The following is a 16523-nucleotide window of genomic DNA, read 5'->3' as shown; positions in this document are numbered from 1 at the left end:
AATTAAAACAATCTTGACACTTCTTCGTAGATGCCAATCTCTTCCGTCCATGCCATGTGTCCCTCCTCAAGCCAGCTGCCTCACTCTATTTGCCTGCGTACATACTAAAAGTCAGCTACGCTAAGTGAGTTCTAGTTAATCATTTAACATACAATACATTCATACGCTTACTCATACGCATCCGAAGATACGTAGTCATACCTTATTTACTCTTACTTCTTTCATACAAACTTTATATACATGCACACACGCTTACATACTTTCTTTCATAAGGCCTTGTAATTTACCATAGGCTATTCTATCTCTACCATCACAGATATTTTTAAGGTCTGGTCCCTTCTGTCTCAGATATTATTAGGATCTGGTCCCTTCTGTCTCAGATATTATCAGGGTCTGATCCCTTCTGTCTCAGATATTATCTGGGTTTGGTCCCTTCTGTCTTAGAAATTATTAGGGTCTGGTCCCTTTGTCTCCAATAACCATACCTGTCACGTCACTCGATCATACATTCATTTTCATTCATGCATACTTTACATATCTTCTGGTCATGTATATACGTATATGTACATATTCATTCGTATAAACATTTCATAATAACATTCAATACTTAGTCATACATATAACATACACATATCATACACTTACCACTTAAGTTAAGTGTATTAACAACTATCACAAAGGAGTATGCACACAGCCCCAAAAACATAATGGATAAAGGGGTTAGAAACTCACCTGAAGTCGGTTTCTCTCGCCGTTAATAGTAATGCCCTTCTTTAGCTGTGCACGGCTAACTGTATAACGCATTACGAGTTTCAAATATCCATTACTACTACTTCTTATATCTAAGTCAATGACACCCTCAACTAACGGGGGTCCGGGGGCAGCACCCCTGGTAGCAGGGTCTAGGGGCTGCAGCTCCTAGCAGGGTCCAAGGGGCAGCACCCCTGGCTGGGGTTGAGCTTCGCATGGCAAAAATGCATCAGAAAATGAATTTTATAATATTTCGCATGGAAGAATTTCGCGTCTCGTGCATGGAATTTCGCTTCGTGTGAAACTGTTTCGCTTCGCATGGCTGAGCGAAGCGAAATGACTGTTTCGCTTCTCATCGCTGAGCGAAGTGAAATGCCTGTTTCGCTTCTCATGGCTGAGCGAAGCGAAATGCCTTCCTTTCTTCGCTTTTTCCATTTTAAAGCCATTTTACTTCGTGGTTCCTCCTCAGGACCTGATTTTTACTCTTTCTCAACTTTTGACACATTCTGACCCCATGCACCTGATCCTGAACCCATCTCTCTCATAGTCCGAACGCCACCTTTTTATCTTAAAGTGCACTCAAGAGGTTATAACTTACCAAGTTTAGATTTTTCTTACATTTCACAACCCGATCTATTATTATATCTGTTTGCATGCCGGTTCTAACCATAAAACTTAACCATTTAAACCGAAACCTACCTTTTGCTTCGGGTTCGAGTTCAGATCCGGACAATACGTATATCTGGACGTGATTCTTGTTGTTTGATGATGTCTACACACGAGATTCTTCCTTCTTTTCACACGGATTTGGATCCGGAATGTAGAGAGAAAGTGTGTGTGTTCTTGAGTGTGTGTGTGTGTGGTGAAAGGTAACAAAATGGTGAAAAGGATGGAGAGGTTAGGCTTATATAGGGGGCCATGGGCCCCACAACCCACTCACAATTCCAAATCCAAATATTATCCAAACACTTAACACACGACTAACTTAACGACACACAGTTAAATAACAAAACTTTTCGTCATTTAGTATTTAACAAAAAGTTGGATGTTACACCGAGTTCCGAGGTTACTAATGGCGAGTAAGAGAGGAAGTTGTGAGAAGTTATTGGTAGTGGGGAAAAACCTAGTAGAAAACTACTAGCGGTGATTTATTATTTTTTTTATATACATAATCTATGGTTTTTAAATTGTGGAAAAATTGTAATTGTTAAATAACATAAAACATTTTTTTTTCCTTTTAATCTGATAAGTATTTTATTTAAAATATAAACCAATATAATACTCATTGATTTATCCCTAAATTAACTCTAACCTCTTTAAAATTCTTGATTGAGTAGATTTAAATACTCATCCCAATTAATAAACATATTAGCATTTTATTAAAATTAATGTATAACGAAAACATCTACTAAAAAACATGACAGAATGATTGCCTACCATATGCATAAGTGAATCACGAATACCGCCAACTGTCAATGGCACAAACACATTCTCTGATGTGTACTTCAAAACCTATCAAACAAGCAACCACTAAAGTCAATTTCTTATGCATAAAACCTTGTAAAGTTTACTCTGTTTAAATAACTAACTTGATAATTTTGTTTTTGTAATCGTTATCGTGTTATTTATTTTAACGTACCTGCAACATTGGCAAATCGCCTAGAGGGAAATCACGAAAACCAGTGGCTTTTTGGTTCGGTCGGGTCTTTGACAAAAAAATAATAATCAGTACATCTCAGCACCATCAAAGTAAGACTGTCCGGCAAGTTCAACTGGCTTACCAAAGTTCCTCACCCGAAGAGCTTCAGCCATCCTAAAACAATGATTTTGAAAAAACAAATGATAACATGAACTTTGTTTCCTTTTAGGAAATCATTATATATATTTAATGTATACAGCATGTTAAATATTAGAGTTACCCGTTGTTGTTTAAAACATCCATCATTGCAGCAAAAGCTCTAACTCCAGGAAATATAAGACGTTTTGCATCCAAAATGTCCTCAGGTGTTTGAACATGGAGAAAGGGGATTAAAGAGAATATTAAATTAAAATAAATGATGTGCTCTGCAAAAAAGGATTTACAAACTTAAATTGCATTTAAGTATCTCAATGCAAGATTAAGCAGGTATACCATATTGTACTTTATGTCTTAATATGCATTATTTAACAGATAATTTAGAACTGCTAAAATTCTATATGAAGTTTTATAATGTCACATATTTAGCAGCCTCAAAGATATAATAATAATATGTAATCGAATTGATAGATATTGACATATTGTTTGTGTGGGTATATGAAGGACGTTAATGTTGTTACAAAATCTCTATGGTATATGTGACAAAATATTCACTTTCAATATATAAATTAACTACTTATGTAACAAATACAGAATGTATCAAAATAATAATAATAATAATAATAATAATAATAATAATAATAACACTAAATCAGATTTGGTTATTGTAAAGTATAAACAAAACACACAAATTAGTGTCGTTAGTCATTTTGGTATTGTAAAGTATATATACTAGTTTACTAACACTTCACCACCACCAGATGATCCATGAATCAGTAACAGAAAACACACATAACCAATAAAATCAGAAAATTTACTAGACATTCCGGGCATGAGACACCTTGAAATAGCATCCACAGATCTCGATTTTTGTCCGATCACCCTAAGCATTCCAACTGCACATATTAATGTTTGGTTAACAGTAAAATTATCTCTTAATCAAACGGATCTTTATATCGGGTGTTGTGTCATTTCTACCTCTTTTTAATAATTTCACTATTCGGTTTGAAAATTAATCTAATTTAATCTGAAACCAAATACAGGAACTTCGAAACCAAACCCAGTCCAGTTTCAACTGGAAACCAAATATTTACTTTGGTTCGGTTTTAGATGATTCTGGTTCAATTAGTCTAATCGGCTTTAAACCAAATAATGAACGCCCCTACATGTAATGGCCAAAACCAAACTGATAACCGAATAAAATTTGGTTCAGATGGAGAGCCTAACGCAATTCCACACAGATTGTAAAGCGAACCCAGAATCCAGCTTAATTTCAACTGAAAAACGAACGCGGAACCCATACACATTTCATCGAACAATTGGGGTGCAACAGAACAAACAAACATAATGAACTTCAGGTCTAAATGCAGCAATAGGAAGATGAAGTGTAAGAGACAACAAACGCACCTAACAATGACAAACTCAGACCACCATCATCTGCTAAACGAAAACATGTTGCTAATACAAAAAACTGAAATGGAACTCAAAGGGGGGACAAACATAACATAAATGGGGTGTTTCTTTCTACTGGGAGCAATTGTGGCAGATCTTGACCCAAGACAGTGATAGAGAAAAAAGAGAAAAAGATATGTTTGTTGTACATGTATGGATGAAGATGACAGGTTTCATCATATGCAAATGCTTACTAATTATGTGTAAACAAAGCTACAACAGCTCAGTGTAAGAATACAACAAAGAGAGCACAATGTACGAACCGATAATGCAAACAAAGTTTGCAGTAATATGATAAAAGTAGATAATGTGTTATATTAAAATAATGAGTAACATTTATAAAACAAGCTCCTAAACAAGCTTGACTTCACAGCTTGAAAAAAAAAACAAGCTCGACCAGGCTCGTTTAGTTTACTAGCGTTTGAGCTCAGTTTGTTTCGAGCTCAAATGCTACAACTTGAGATCAACCCATGAGTAGTTTTCAAACTTGCTCTTAGTTCAGGCTCAACTCATTTATAATTTATTAACAACCTTGGGTGTAACATTCGTTACTTTTCAAACATGAAAACTTGACCCATTTCAAATTTTCGGTTATATATATATATATATATATATATATATATATATCATTTTATATCTCACGTTTGTTTCATGTATTTTACATGTCATTCATTTTATTTTTTTTGGTTGTATTCACATTCGTTAGATTGACTCGTTTTATCATTTCAATATTGTTTTGTTATGTGTTCATCTCTTATATAAAGATTACGATGAGTTACGATTATCATACGTTCAATTTCTTCAAATAACGAAACCGGGATTTAAAGTCTTTATTTAAATGATTTGCACACTATTCGGGTATAATATGAAAAATATCCAAGTTCTTATAATTTCTTATTTCATTTTATAGCATTTCGAAGTTAAAGGTTGAAATTGTAAATATATATCAATTCTATTTTAAATAAGCTGGAAAGTACAAGGACTAAAGGTGTAACTTGTATTAAAATTATATTATAATAAAAATATTAAAACCAAAACCCACTTTCCCAGCCCCTTTTTTACGTTTTTCCGGCGGAGCAATTTGCCGGCGACCACGGCGGACTCCGACGACCCCAGACAGCCCCTAAGACTACCTTTATTCACAACCCAACCCAACTCAACTTCTTAATAAAAAATTAATTTCTCTCTCTTTCATCTACACAACTTAACACAACCCAGCTTTTTACTTTTATTCACAACCCAACCAAACCCAACCAAAATCAATTATTTTAAGACATATATCTTATTAGCTTTTAATTTATTCTATTAAATTTAGTAAAATTAATAAAAATATTTATTTTTTAAACAATATTATTTAAGTATAAAAATCATTAAAAAAGATAATATCAAAATTCTATTAAAAAAACCTTGAATTTTTACAACTATTAAAAAAAACAAAATTTTATATATAATAATATTAAAAAATACATATTTTTAAAAGTGCTCCGTTTCTAATAAAAATGATATCGAAATATTCATAAAAATAAACTAAACAAGACTATGTTTTTAGATTTTTGAAATAAGTCAAATAATATAAATTATTAAATAAAACTCTCAAATTATATAAAAAACAAATTGTTGGAAAGAAAAACAAAAGAATATTTAATTAAAATATGGGTTGTGACCTAGGTTGGGGTTGCAACTCGGGTTGTAGTGTGAACATGATTTAATCTTTTTATTTATTCCTCAAATAGTATCATGACCTCCTAAGAGGTCACCAATAAAAGTAGTCTAAAACCTCGCGTTTTCCGTTCCCTTGACCCGTTAAATTAGTATAACGAACGTAGACGACAATAACCAACATTAATCCGCATTTTAATTGCGTTATAACTTCCTAATAACGTCAATCAACTCCGTAACCACCGCCGGATAACCGGCCTACGCATTCAACATCAATTAACGAGTTTATGCTCCAATTACTAGTATAAATACAATCCAAATATTCAACTAAACTCGTCCCAATAATTTTTCTTCATCTAATATACTCTATAATTCCTGTAATCAATCATACCAGTTGGTTTCACCGTCAAGTCATAATATCTACAGGTAATGGTTACATGGTTTTGATTCGTTTTTCGTCAACTAATAAAACCCCTAACATGATTTGATCAAACATGGGATGAATTAGTGGAATAGAAAGCCTAGGGTTTTTGATGAAGGAGATGAACTGAATACTAATGAATAAATATTTTATGTTTTCAACCCATAACAAATATTTTGAACTAGCCTGATGGTTAAGTCTCTGGTATGATAAGCACCAGACCCGGGTTCGAACCCCGGTCAATGCACAATATTGTTTAATTTTTTTAAATCATTTATATTATAATTATTTATAAATCGTATATATGTTTATAAATCCTTTTAAATCAATAAAAATTATTATCATTTTTTTTATCACATAAAAAATTATTATAAATTAACTTTATCAATGTTCACTCAAAAATCCAACTTTTCGTACTCGTAATGCTTCGAAAGAACCCGATTAATATTTTATTACTTGGTCGTTTCGTTAACTTATATACGATAAAACGCAACCATTTTCAAGATAAATTTTCCCGTTAAAAAAACTGATGTTCCATAAACGTAGAATTCTCATATTAATAATAATTTATTAGTTAAAATAATATTTAAATAATATAGTTCATTAACTTTAATATTAGTTTCGTTAGCTTTTAATCCGTTAACTTAAATCTGTTAGCTTTTATTTCGTTGACTTTAAAACCGCTGGCGTTATAAATCATAAACTATAATTTCGTTATCATAATTACCAATTAAAATCTGTACATTTTATTATCATATTAAAATAATATAAACCCGTTAAGCTTAAAAAAAATAATATTAAAATAATTAATGCTTTAAAATTAGTAAAAAAATTATAATGAAAATAATTAATTTCCAAATAAATCTCATACAATAATTAACCTTAAAAATCCCGTTAGATTAGTCGTTAAATTTCGTATTTGTTCTTATAGTTCGTACGGATCGTTCGCTTCGGTTCTTTTGACGCTCTCGGTTTATTTTGTTCCACCGCTTCAATTTCTAAGGTGAGTTTCTCACCACCCCTTTTTAAACGTTTTCGTATTTTGGGGGTAGCATATATATCTTATTACAAATTCAATGTATTACGATTTCGCTTACAAACGACAATGCACTATATGGACTTGTGTGTTACTTGATTATTTGCTCGAATTTACTTGCATGTGGTAGCCTCAATAAGTATGATCATACGCCCCCCTTTGCACTCAGTTCCATTTGTATCGAGTGGAAAAGGGTCTCATTATCCGAGTACGTTGATTGTTACCAACTGGAAAGGACCTTACTTGCGCGATTACCCGAGTACGTTGGTTGATACCAACTGGAAAGGACTTACTTGTTCGTTTATCACTTGTCCATGAATTGTATGATTTTTACGTATTATATCAAACTGTGGAAATCTCACCAGCTATGTTCATAGCTGACTTTATTTTATACATATGTAACAGGTGTAAAGATACGATGATGAAAGTTAGAAGACACATAGCATGCCTATAGGATATTCAAAGAACAACTTATCATTTGTTTATTTATTTGTTACAACTTGTACTATTTGATAAATTTGTGTTACAAGAAGATTTAAATGAAATAATGTTATTATGGTCACCTAATAGTGTCACGTGTGTTTGAGCAATCTGTACGTCACACTCGGGCGTTTCCGCTTTAGCCGGGGTGTTACATTGGGATTAACTTATTTATAATTTACTAACTACTTGCAAATATATCTCAGCATACAAATACGAAAAGGCTAGTGAACATTAAAATGTGACTGTTTATTTAAACTATGAAACAAAACGGAATCAAATAAATAAATCTTGTGCCTTCAAATCTTTATGTTTTTTCTACGTTTTTATCATTCCTACAAAAAAAATTAATTATTTTTTAACAAACTAATTTAAAAGTTTGATAATAAAAATAAATATAGATATATCATATCAACCTTGATTGTTTAATGTTACATGTTTTGTCAATATATATTCCATCTCCGGGGTCTGGCCATAAGTACGTGGTGCCATAAGTTGCAGAGTCGTTCAATGGTTGAATATGGACAGAAAATGGTGGTAGCTCATCAAACTGATCGTATTCTTCCTCGTCGACAACATGATCAACACCAAGAATACGTCGTTTACCTTGCAGTACTATGTGGCTTTTTGGTTTGGTCGGGTCTTTGACAAAAAACACTTGTGTGGCTTGACTTGCGAGAATGAATGGTTTTGATTTATACCCTTCTATTGTAAGGTCGACAATTGTAAAACCATGCTCGTCAACTTTAACACCTGTACGATTATTGACCCACTTACATTTGAACAAAGGTATAGTGAATTCATAATAATTTAGCTCCCAAATTTCTTCTATGACACCGTAATATGAGTTTGCAGCGATTCTTATTGAAGTATCACCATTCATTCTGTCGAATTCTGTAGTTGAGGCTATTATTGTAACCCCGCGATTTTGAGTTGCACTTTTTTCATCCTGCTTTTCAGTGTAATAAGTATAACCGTTAATGTCATACCCTTGATAAGATTTTACTATAAAATCCGGTCCTTGTCCCAACTTTTCCATAATTTTATCAACATTTGGTTGGCCATACGTTTCCTCCACCTTATTCTTGATCAACTGAGAAAACTCTTCGTTGTGTTTCTTTTTATACTCTAAATCTGTCTTATGTAAATATGTCGACCGTAATACTTCCATGTGTTCTTCAATATATGGAGTCATACATGTCATATGTTGTAATACAACAAAATGCGCAAGTTGTAGATTCACATGACTTGGGGTGATTATTCTCATACCGGTCGCCACCCCTACGCTTGCAAGCCTCCTTGAATGGCGAGTTTTCGTAACACCAATGCTTTTGACACCATCCAAGTAACCTATGAATTTAGGGTGGAATTCCATTAAGCTACTATGGTTATTTGGATTATATCGAAACAGAAGGCAAGCGGGCAACAAGCTGCGCTGCTACCCCTTTTTGAATCGCAAAACCCAATCTTTTAAAAACTATATTTGCTGAAGATGAACGGGGCTAAATCAATTATTAAAGTGTAAATTATATTTAACAAAACTAAATTATATTATACATGTTTGGACAGTATTACCAGTGCAGAACTCAGTCACCTCTTCACAAGTATATCCTTCAACAATACTAGCATCAGGTCGATAACGGTTTCTTACGTAACCTTTTAAAATACCCATATACCTTTCAAATGGATACATGTAACGTAGGAATACAGGACCACAATCCTTAATTTCTTGTACGATATGAGATATTAGGTGAACCATTATATCAAAAAAGGATGGTGGAAAGTATATCTCTAGTTCACATAGGGTAATGATAATTTCCTTTTTCCATTCATCCAACTCTTCAGGATCAATAACCTTTGAGTGAATCTTGTTAAAAAACAAGCAAAGTTTTGTGATTGTTGTCGAATGTTCTCTGGTAATAATCCACGAATTGCTATAGGAATCATATGCGTCATCAAAACATGACAATCATGAGATTTCATACCAAGCAGTTTACATTATTTAATTGACACCAACCTTTTAATGTTTCCTGAATAGCTAGATGGAATTTTGATACCGTGTAAACATTTACAAAATTTTCTTTGTTCTTCTTTTGACATAGTATAACATGCTGGAGGCAGATAAATACGATTGTCTCTCTCTATAGGGGCAAGCTCTTTACGTATTCCTATATCTTCTAAGTCTTTTCGGACTTCAATCCCATCTTTAGTTTTCCCAGGAATATTTAACAATAAGCCTAATAAGCTATCACATACATTTTTTTCAATATGCATAATATCTAGGCAATGCCGAACCTGTAGACTTCTCCAGTAAGGTAAATCCCAAAAAATTGACCTCTTTTTCCAAATGCCGACTTCTTTATTAGTACGAGTTCTTTTTCCCAAAATAGTATTTATATCTTTAACTCGTTCCCATGCATCAAACCTTCTCCTAACGTTTTTGAGCTCGGTCTTTCCGTTAAACTCTTTCGTTTTTCTTCGATAACGGTGATGGATCGGAAGAAATCTTCAATGTCCCATATACACGATTTTTTTGCAATTCTTCAATCGTATCGAACTTATTTCATTTTCACATATTGGACATGCTTTATAACCTTTTGTACTATAACCTGACAAGTTTCCATATGCTGGAAAATCACTTATGGTGCAAAAAATCGTTGCTCTTAACCTAAAGTTCTCTTTTTTATAAGCATCATAAACATTTACGCCTGTACTCCATAGCATTTTCATGTCATTGATCAAAAGCGATAAATATACATCAATGTCATTACCAGGTTGTAGTGGACCTTGAATCAACAACGACATCATTATGTATTTTTTCGTTTCATGCATAACCATGGTGGAAGGTTATATATGCATAAAAGAACTGGCCAAGTACTATGACGACCACTAATGGTTCCGAATGGATTTATATCGTCAGAATTAAGACCAAATCGTATATTTCTAATCTCGTCACCAAAATCTTGAAATTCATAATTAATATTTCTCCACTGAGGTGAATCTGCCACATGCCTTAACTTTCCATCATTTTTACGCTCCTCGGCGTGCCAACGCAATAATTTTGATTCTTTAGCGTTAGCAAATAAACGTTTAAGTCTTGGTATAATGGGGAGATACCACAATAATTTAGCCGGTGGTCCATTTTTTGTAACATCGTCATCATATTCGTCTGTTTCATTTTCACACTTGTACCTCGATGCACCACAAGTAACACATTTATGAATTTTCTCAAACTCGTTTATGAATAGCATACAATCATTCAGACAAGCATGTATTCTTTCAACTTTCAATCCCATTGGACACATCAACTTTTTAGCTTGGTATAAGGAGACAGGTAACTCATTGTCTTTCGGAAGCAAAGCATGCAAAAATGATAATAAACTTGTATCGCTCCATTTGAAGTTTGCCTTTAAGTTAAATAGTTCCAACACAACATCAAGTTTAGAAAAGTTCTCACAACCAGCATATACTGGTTTTTCTGAATCAGCAAATATTTGTTGTAGTTTTTCTTGATTATTGTCACCAATATTAGTTTCCAAATCATCAAACATGTCCTTTAAATGATAATTATTTTCATTTAAATGGTCATGATCACCATCTGAAATCCCATTATCCTCATCACCATTTGAATTCTCATTATCATCATCATAATCTGAATCTCATTATTGTCATCACCATATGAATTCTCATTATCATCATCATCATCATCTGAATCATCATCATTTGAATTCTCATTATCATCATCACTAATGAAAGGATCATTGTTCTGCTCATTATTATTACCAACGAAATTAGTCCACGGTGTGCTACGATTAGCAAGCGATTCCTCATGTTTTAACCACGAGTATAATTATACATAAAGCCATTTGTAATCAAATGATGCTGGATTACTTTTACTTCCTCAAATTCGGTAAAATTTTTGCATTCCATACATGGACACGTAATCGTTTTATAGTAAATTATATAAAACTTCGATTTATATTTTGTTAAAAAAAAAAACGGTCATCTTCAGCAATCTTAAGAAAACTTTGCACACCGCTCAAATAGTCAGGGTGTAAAAGTCCAGTATTGTACATCCAATGACTACGATCCATCTGAAAAATTTAATAAACAAAAAAACCAGGTTACAAATGCATATATATTATTTACACCAAGAACTAGAATTTTTGGACCGAGTCAGGAACATAACAATATACAGTGTGGTTCGATTACGATGCTCGTCAGAATTAAAAATTGAAATTTGATTTGATTCCTATAGGAATATATTGGTTGCCATGGATGGAATTGCATTTGGAATTAAATATACAGTGGTCATCCAATTCGTTGGATTTCAGCAATCTTATTCCTCTATGCAAGTGAAGGAAGAATGTTACAAAATGACCTAATTGAACCCCCTCCGTCTCTTTCTTATTTTTATTTCTAATAAACCACAACCATCAAATCATTGAAACCACAAACGACTTAAAAGTCCATAGAACTTCAATTAATCTGTTAAAAAAATTTTAAAAAGGAAAGAAAGACAATTAATTCAATTTTTTTATACAAAACATATAAGAACTAAACAATTAATGATTGTGAGAAAGAAAGAACAAAGTGATGACTATTTGTTCCAACCATCTATTCAATATGAGATTCACATATCAATAAAATAATAAAATCACAAAACAAATCAAAGGTCTTACCTCTTTTTCTTGGGGTATTGGCGTTTCCACAGGGGAGGAAGAGAGTGGGCTATGTCAGCTGCTTGTGTTTGAGGAGGATTTATTAAACCCTTAACTCAATCGATCGACACCAAGAAACCAAATAAAACAACCAAACTTAAACCGTTTTAAATATCATACCAAATAAAACGTCAATTTGAATTAATTATACAAAAAGCGTTCTAAAAGGTAAATATCTAGAAGAATAAATACAACAATTTTAAATTTTAAAAATAGTTATTTACAACGGCTTTCAGTTTATTTAAGGTGGTTGTTTTATTTGGGTAACATCATTTAAAACGATTTAAGTTGGACCGCTTTATTTGGTGTTATATTATAATTATACGTATGTTAATTTTATTTTAACATGCTTATTTAAAACAGTGTAAGTTAGATCGTTTTATTTGATGTTTTTATTTAAAACAGTTTAAGTTTGGGTCGTTTTATTTTGTATTTTGGATTCGATTTTTGTTTTCTTTTCAAGTTATTTATAAGTCACCCTAAAACATAAACTACTGAAATACCCCTCTCTCGTCCCCAAGGCGAACCCCAATACTATAAACAAGATATAAGACTTTATTTGTTTTGTGTTGTATTATTTTATGGATATCAAATCTCATATATGTAAACTTATTAACTTGGAGCAAATACTCATCACTCTACTTTTCTCGTAAAGTTGTCCAGATCTTTCTTTCTGTTTATGATCTTTGTTTAGTTTTATTTGTGTTGTTTGCTTTTTATACGTATAAACTTTAGTAGTTGGTTAATTGATTTTTGCATACATCTCGATTTGGCTCGTTTAAGCTTGATCAAATAACTCACAAATGGTTTGGCCTGTTCAAGTTAGTTAATAAATTATAAATAAGTTATAGCCAAGTTAATAAGTTATAAATGAGATGATCCTGAACCGAGATTGAGCTTAACAACTACTCACGAGTTGACCTCAAGTTCTAATACCTGAGCTCGAAACAAGTAAATTAGGGTGGAGTGAACAATATTAAGGGCATGAATAATCAAAATATTTTAAAACACGTCTTTTGAATAAGGGTGTAAACTATAAATGAGTCAAGACCAAATAAATCGGTCCAATTTAAATCGTTTTAAATAACTTTACCCAAATAAAACGGTCTAATTAAATAACTTAAACCCATTTTAAATAGCATACCAAATAAAACGTCAATTTTTAATCGTTTTAGATAAGCAAGTTAATGTAAAATTAAAAATACAAAATAACACCAAATAAATCGGTCAAATTTAAATCGTTTTAAATGACTTTACCCAAATAAAACGGTCTAATTAAATAAATTAAAAACCATTTTAAATAACCATTTTAAAAATTGTATACGCTGTATTTGTTCTTTTAAAGATTTTCTAAATATTGAGTGTTTTAAATAGTACACCTTTTACATCGGTTCTTTACCTTTTAAAACGATTTTTATACAATCATTTTAAATGAACAAATTGCACCGTTGTTAAAGATGCTTTATGTAGTAGTGATTCTTCTTTCACTATGCTAAGATATCGGCCCTGTTTGCGGTATGCGCATATAACGTGTATATATGTGTGAACCCTTGGGTGAGCAAAAGTGAAATTGCACTAATTTTGACGTTATTTTACTAATCTCGTGAAAATAACGTTAAAAGTGGTGGAAGGTTAATCAGGCATCATGTGGTGGCGTTGATAGCCGAAAGACAAGGGTATATGCACCAATCGACCGGTGTGCCGATGGTTGAGTGTATGTGCCTTATGTCCAAGGCTTGATGCAAAACTACTATCGAGCCGGGGGTATCACCGGAAGCAGCCTCTCCATTCCTACGGGGTAGAGGTAAGGTTGTCTACATCTTACCCTCCTCAGACCTTATCATAGCTTTGCTATTGGTAGGATATACTGGGTACGATGATGATGACGACGACAACTATGCTAAGATATGATATATACGTTTTTAATTCTTTTTAACCGGCCATGTGAGTTCACATTTCACACCGACATATTGGGTTGGGTGAGTTAGAGGCTGTTACAATGCGTCCAATTCTTGGTATATTAGTTTATAGGGTTGCGCCATCTAAGCAGTCTGGGGTCCCTATTGACATGTTACATGTCTAGCATGACAGAGGAATATTGAAATTCTAGTCAAACTAACCTAGTTAAGCTATGGTTTTATATAGAACATAATGAGCCTTTAAAGAATTAAATCCTTAATGGAAATATTTGATTTAACCTTTGGCATGTGAAACAATGATGATCGTTGATAAATTTGTAATTAGGTAATCACATAAGCAAAAACAATTAACACATATAATGACTGAAGAAGCATAATGGATATAGAATAAGCTTACTGACTCAAGTCCGCAATCATGCGATAAAAAGAGGGCTTCATTGTTCTTAGAGGCAAATGTAGACATTAGATTTCAAGAAGATGATTTGGTGTTGCATAGATGGGATCATTTGGTGTTGCAGATCACTTTATTAAGGATGCACGTAATTAAGATCAAATTAGTATTCGTTCAAATGCAAATCTGATATCGAATTGTAGAACTGTAACCCCGTATAATTCAATTCGCATTATCAATTGAGAAATTAAGGAGCATCTCAGACTATTTGACATTGATATAAATATAACAAGGTGCTAATTAAAGAGGATGGATCATAAGAGCACTAAAAATTCATAGAGATAATAGAATATGAATAAGTGTTACGATAGTCGTTAAAAAATCATTTAATCATAATCAGTTTACTACTATTTAAACGTAAATGTTTTACTATGTTCTTAACCACAATTATTTTACTATGGTAATTGTTTTGTTTTGCCAGATGTTGTTTTGACATATTGTTACCTATGTTGTTTTAATTAATTGACTACCGATGCTATTTTAAATTACCGTATGCCAATACTATTTTGACGCACCACATTTCATAATTGCCTTCCCATCGTACTCCTTGATCGTTTTACACCATTTACCAAAATGCTTTCATGCTTCAGCGAACTAAAACAAGTTTGATACGAGATGTATAACATTTACTTATGTGAATACATTCCTTTGATAAGCTATTGACACCATCATAACCGACTAAGGTATTTATGAATCTTATGTTACCATTTCGAATAATAGTATAGTAATAATTTTAGTAATAGTAATGATAAAAGTACTAATTTCAACCAGAACTCATTATGATCATATCTCTTTTTGGCCTACCAGTTTTGACCCGAATCAATTTGAAACTCTTTTAAAACAGCCATTCGAAACAAACTAATTTTACTAAATAAATCACATTGACCTAAACTTGTTCTGAACTATTGACGAGCCTAACTCTTTTTGTTTGACATAAAATATAAAAATACATGAATAATGAATTTATCTTTTAAGTTTGAAAATATTTGACTTGTTTATGATCATAACCCATCTTGACCCAAAACCAGGTTGACGCAAAATTTCGTGAACCATTAAACGGAAAGTTTGTTTATGTTCGATTATTTAATAAACAAATGAGCATGAACACATGTATCGTTCATTCATTTATGTTCGTGAGTGTGCACTTATTTATACTCGATTATTTTCGTCAGTTTATGTCCATTTACATTCGTTTGCTTACGTCCATTAATATGTTTTTAGGCCCAACACATAATTTTTTAAATTACTTTTAACATGTTTTAGCTCAATTATGTACATTCAACTATGTTTAGTTATGTTCAATCGTTACATTCATGAACCATTTGTTTGTACTGTTAATGAATGAACACGAAAAAATTACCGCTCTTTTATGTTGTATTGTTCATTTCAATCGTTTATATAGTTAAAGTTAAACACGAACATGAAAACACTCTGTTTGTGTTCGTTTGTAACACAAGCCAAGCCTAGCGATTAGTCACCAATTTTAAATTTTACTTAATGTAAATAACTACCTCCATTGCAATTAAATATACACATAATGCCTAGCAAGTGGTCTCAAATGTTAACACAACACCACATTTTATGAGAGGAGACAAGTGTTTCAAAACATCTTCTTTTATTTTGCAGAGGGATGAGAATTGAGATAGTATCTATGCTAAAAGAAAGCATATTCAAATAATATTGCATGACGGTGAAATGGGCTAGATGTAATAGACGATGAACGGGCTTGGCCTGTAATAATTATTTTGACACTATGGAGCCCAATGTCTTCTATTCAGATTTTAGTATTCTGCAAATATGCAATCTACCCTACTTTTAAAAATTAAATATCTAGATTTG

At 32.5% G+C, this 16523-nt stretch overlaps 1 protein-coding gene across 1 annotated transcript; it reads right to left on the bottom strand.

The window, feature by feature from the left end:
• Positions 1 to 2475: 2475 nt before the first annotated feature.
• LOC143538874 (uncharacterized) lies at positions 2476 to 16201 on the bottom strand. Its single transcript, XM_077032324.1, has 11 exons — positions 16196 to 16201; positions 11594 to 11687; positions 10472 to 11245; positions 10203 to 10379; positions 10019 to 10099; positions 9611 to 9830; positions 9169 to 9527; positions 8029 to 8943; positions 3364 to 3441; positions 2670 to 2814; positions 2476 to 2563 (listed from the first exon to the last, which is right to left on the bottom strand). Exons 1-11 carry the CDS (start codon positions 16199 to 16201, stop codon positions 2476 to 2478), a joined length of 2937 nt encoding a protein of 978 aa, XP_076888439.1.
• Positions 16202 to 16523: the final 322 nt, after the last annotated feature.

This window comes from Bidens hawaiensis, unplaced genomic scaffold (genome assembly GCF_021521415.1).
Source record: "Bidens hawaiensis isolate Kalapana, Puna unplaced genomic scaffold, B.hawaiensis_p1.1 tig00011744_1, whole genome shotgun sequence".
NCBI lineage: Eukaryota > Viridiplantae > Streptophyta > Magnoliopsida > Asterales > Asteraceae > Bidens > Bidens hawaiensis.
The sequence above is the reverse complement of the archived record's forward strand: the minus strand, read 5'-3'. Positions and strand labels throughout refer to the sequence as shown.